Source organism: Octodon degus, unplaced genomic scaffold (genome assembly GCF_000260255.1).
Source record: "Octodon degus isolate 3935 unplaced genomic scaffold, OctDeg1.0 scaffold00020, whole genome shotgun sequence".
Classification (NCBI taxonomy): Eukaryota; Metazoa; Chordata; class Mammalia; order Rodentia; family Octodontidae; genus Octodon; species Octodon degus.
In genome coordinates this window covers 19,707,331-19,710,562 of record NW_004524596.1, presented here as the reverse complement: position 1 = coordinate 19,710,562, position 3,232 = coordinate 19,707,331, and the positions used below count along the sequence as shown (strand labels likewise).

The window sequence follows — 3,232 nt, the reverse complement described above, 5'->3', positions numbered from 1 at the left end:
GAGCAGGCGCAGCGCGCCCCCCGCCGCCCCCGCGCCCGCCCCCGCCCGCCCCGGACCGCAGCATCGTGAGGGCGGCCGCGGGCACCCGGACCCCGACCCGCGTCTTGGAAAACTTGGCCAACTCCGCGAGAAGACCGGGCTCCGCCGGTGGGCACCTGGGCGTCCTCAGACAGCACCGACCGAGGGAGATTCCCCAGCTCGCCGCCCGCGCCGCTCAGGGGCGCAAACTCTGCGCCCGTCCCGAGCTGAGGTCTGGGGGGAGCCCGCGGGATGGCGCGGGGGGCCGGGTGGAGGTACCCGGAGACTTACAGCCCAGGGCGACCACCAGGTAGCGCAGGAGCAGCAGGAGGAGGCGGCGGCGGCTCCTCCTCGCCATCTTCCCGGCCCGCCCGGCCCGAGGTCTCGGGGTCCCGGGGGCGGAACGCGGAGCCTCTGGATCCGGGCGGCGCGGGACGAAGAGGAGCGCGGGTCTGGATGCGGGTCCGGTCCCGGGCTCTTCCAGGCGCGCCTTGCCGCGACTTGCTTGGAGGCAGGTCGGCCAGCCTTGGGGAGGGGGCTGAGGGCTGGGCTTTCTTTAAAGGGTGGGTGGGTTCCAGGGGGAGGGCGTGGAGTGGACCGAGGTGTCCGCCGGGTCCTAAGGAGGGGGCGGCCAGGCGCGCCCCCAGCCCGCGCTGATCCGCTTTGTCGTCCGGCCGCCAGCTGTCCTCGGCTCTGTGCGCGTGGGAGGGAGCGCAGGAGCTCCGCCCGCCTTGCCCGGCTGCTTTCTTCTCTTAGGCACCAAGCTACCCCCCGCCCCCCGGTTTTCACCCTGGCTCTGGAATTTGGGCAGTTTTCTATCCAGACGTGCAAAACCGCGGGGGAGCTCTCTGAGGCAGTGTAGTTGGTGAGCTCTGCCTCGGACGCGAGGGGGGAAATTTTTTTTTTTAAAAGGGAGAAGAAAAGAAAAGCGATCGTGTTTTGTGCTGGAAGTCAGGTCTCACATTTTGTTCCAGCCTTGGACTCGTCTCAGTACAACCTTTCTGCGCCCTAGAGGGCTAAGATGTGTTTTGTGTTCTTCGCTTTTTGGTGTGTCAGGAGTTGGAAGTTCGTCTAACGGTGTGAAATATTCATGGTGTTTCTTTCCAGTTATGTAACTGTTGATGCCTGTGGAGTTTTCCACGTGTTAAAACTCCACAGCTGCCCTTTGTCGGGTTTATTTTTGGCCCACGGTGCTTTTAGAAAGGAAACGCATTATGAATGCTCTGTTGCTTGCTTTAAAATCGACCTGCACTTAAGTTGCGCACACTTACAAGGCGGTTTTTGCATTTGCTCCTGGGGACCAAAAATGTCTGGTACAATCAAGAGGATGGAAGGGTTTGGATAGAGGCCGACCTCAGGAAAGAAATTGTTGTGCATCAGCTTTTTAAATGGTAGCATCATGCGTACAGTTCGGTGTAGAAGATAGCTGATTTAGTAGTGTGCGAATAAAGAATTCAGCTGGCTCTCTGGACAAAGGCGACTAGAGTTTAGACATGCAGAGCTGTGAGGAATGAGGCATCCCTGCGGTTGCCTTGGCGACAGGGATGAAAGCTTAGTCCCTATGGAGAGGAGAGAGGGAGGCCTATGGGGAAGTGGGGGGGGGGCAAGAAAGAAAAGTCAAAATGGCAAAATGTTAGCGCTCACTCTCCAGGCAAGCAAGAGGACGGGGCACAGACCTAGGGACGGACTTAGGCCAGTTTTACAGCACAGTAACAAAGATTTAATACTCGAAAGTGGTTGGTGTCTGTTTCCTTGTTCTTGCTATAACTTTGTCTTTTTTTTTTTTTCTCCTTCCTAAAGATACACACAACAAAGGGCATACTTACAACATTTATTTTGTGTCATCCTCAGTAGTTGGCTCCCTCATTTATTTGCCACCCAGCCAATGCATTTGTCAGATGGCTGCAGTGTGGACTCTGGGGTGGGGGGAATAAAACTGAGGCTTTGCTGCCAAAAAGCGTCACCGTCTTGAGCAAAGAGAATGTTTCCCATCTGGAAGACCTCTAATTCCACATAAGTGTTACAGGGAGGCAGCAAATAACATCAGCTTTTTTATTGTGTGCTTTCTCTGTGGTGGAGTCTGGAAAAGTGTAATATTTAATCCACCAATAACCCAGCAAGGGAGGAAATGCTCTCTTTCCCATGTTTCAGGTGAGAAAACTGTGCTGCGAGATGCTAAGCAGTTTGCCCAAGTGGCTAAGGGAATCATCCTCTGGCAGCGTGCATCAGGGCTTTTTGCTTAGCCCCTGAAAAGTGGGTAACATTTTAAAAGAAAGGACATAGGAATGGGCATTTGATTGAGTGAAGAACAAGGTCGAAAAGCAAGGTCTTAAAATTATGGCTTCTGTAGGAAAAGCGTGTTTGTACAGCAGTAGAGTAGGTGTGGAAGGGGGTGAAGCAGTAGAGGGGACAGACAGGGAGGTTGGACTAGCAAGATCTTGCAGGGTCGTACTACAGACTCTCAACCTTATCATGCAGGTACTGAAATTTTGATCACAGTAGGATAGGATAGGAAAAAAATCCGTATTTTAGAAGTATACTGTCTACTGTGGTAGCATCAAGATCTGAGTGGCTATATATGTTTGGATTTACTTATATTTGAATCCAATTATTTAGCGATGCTTGTGACATTTCTAACTCTTGAAAGGCGTGGGAAGTACATGCTACCGTGTTGGTGAAAGGCAGGTATAGAGGCATTTTACTATCACAGAGTTGTACCAAGTTGCTATAGGGTGACAACTGATATGAAAACGTTAGGGGCACATTAGAGATAAGAGAAATACAATGATAGGCAAATCCAAAACTATTATGATATTTTAAGCAAGGGATGAAGGTACAGAGTCAATGGTCACAGTTCATTAGGTGGAAAGCCAGGTATATTCAAAAACCTGGTTAACGGGATTATGCTATCAGTCAGATGTAGGAGTGAAAGAGAAAGCTATAGGTAACTGAGATTTCTAGCTTGGGTGGTGTTTTTACTAGTATCACTGACCAGATAAAAAAATATAAGGAACACATGTAGATTGAGGTGAAATGGTTAAGGGATGAGTAGCGCAGGCAGTCTGTTAGAGTGGTGGACTAGACCTGAGGAAACCCTCTGTCTTGACAAAAGAAAGAAATGTAAATATTATCAGTTTCTTATAAATAACACCTACACTATCTACTTCTCAGAATCCTGTGAAGGTTCATAAATAGGATTATCTCCTTCAAATTA

The 3,232-nt window shown here is 51.0% G+C and overlaps 1 protein-coding gene across 1 annotated transcript in view; it reads right to left on the bottom strand.

Annotated features, from left to right (window-relative positions):
- Jam2 (junctional adhesion molecule 2) overlaps window positions 1-771 on the bottom strand; it is a 66,627-nt gene extending 65,856 nt beyond the window's left edge. Inside the window, exon 1 of the mRNA XM_023711268.1 lies at window positions 310-771. Within this exon, the coding sequence (XP_023567036.1) occupies window positions 310-376 (67 nt within the window). The 5' untranslated portion in view covers window positions 377-771. The remainder of the gene's footprint in view (window positions 1-309) is intronic.
- Between the last annotated feature and the right edge of the window lie 2,461 nt (window positions 772-3,232).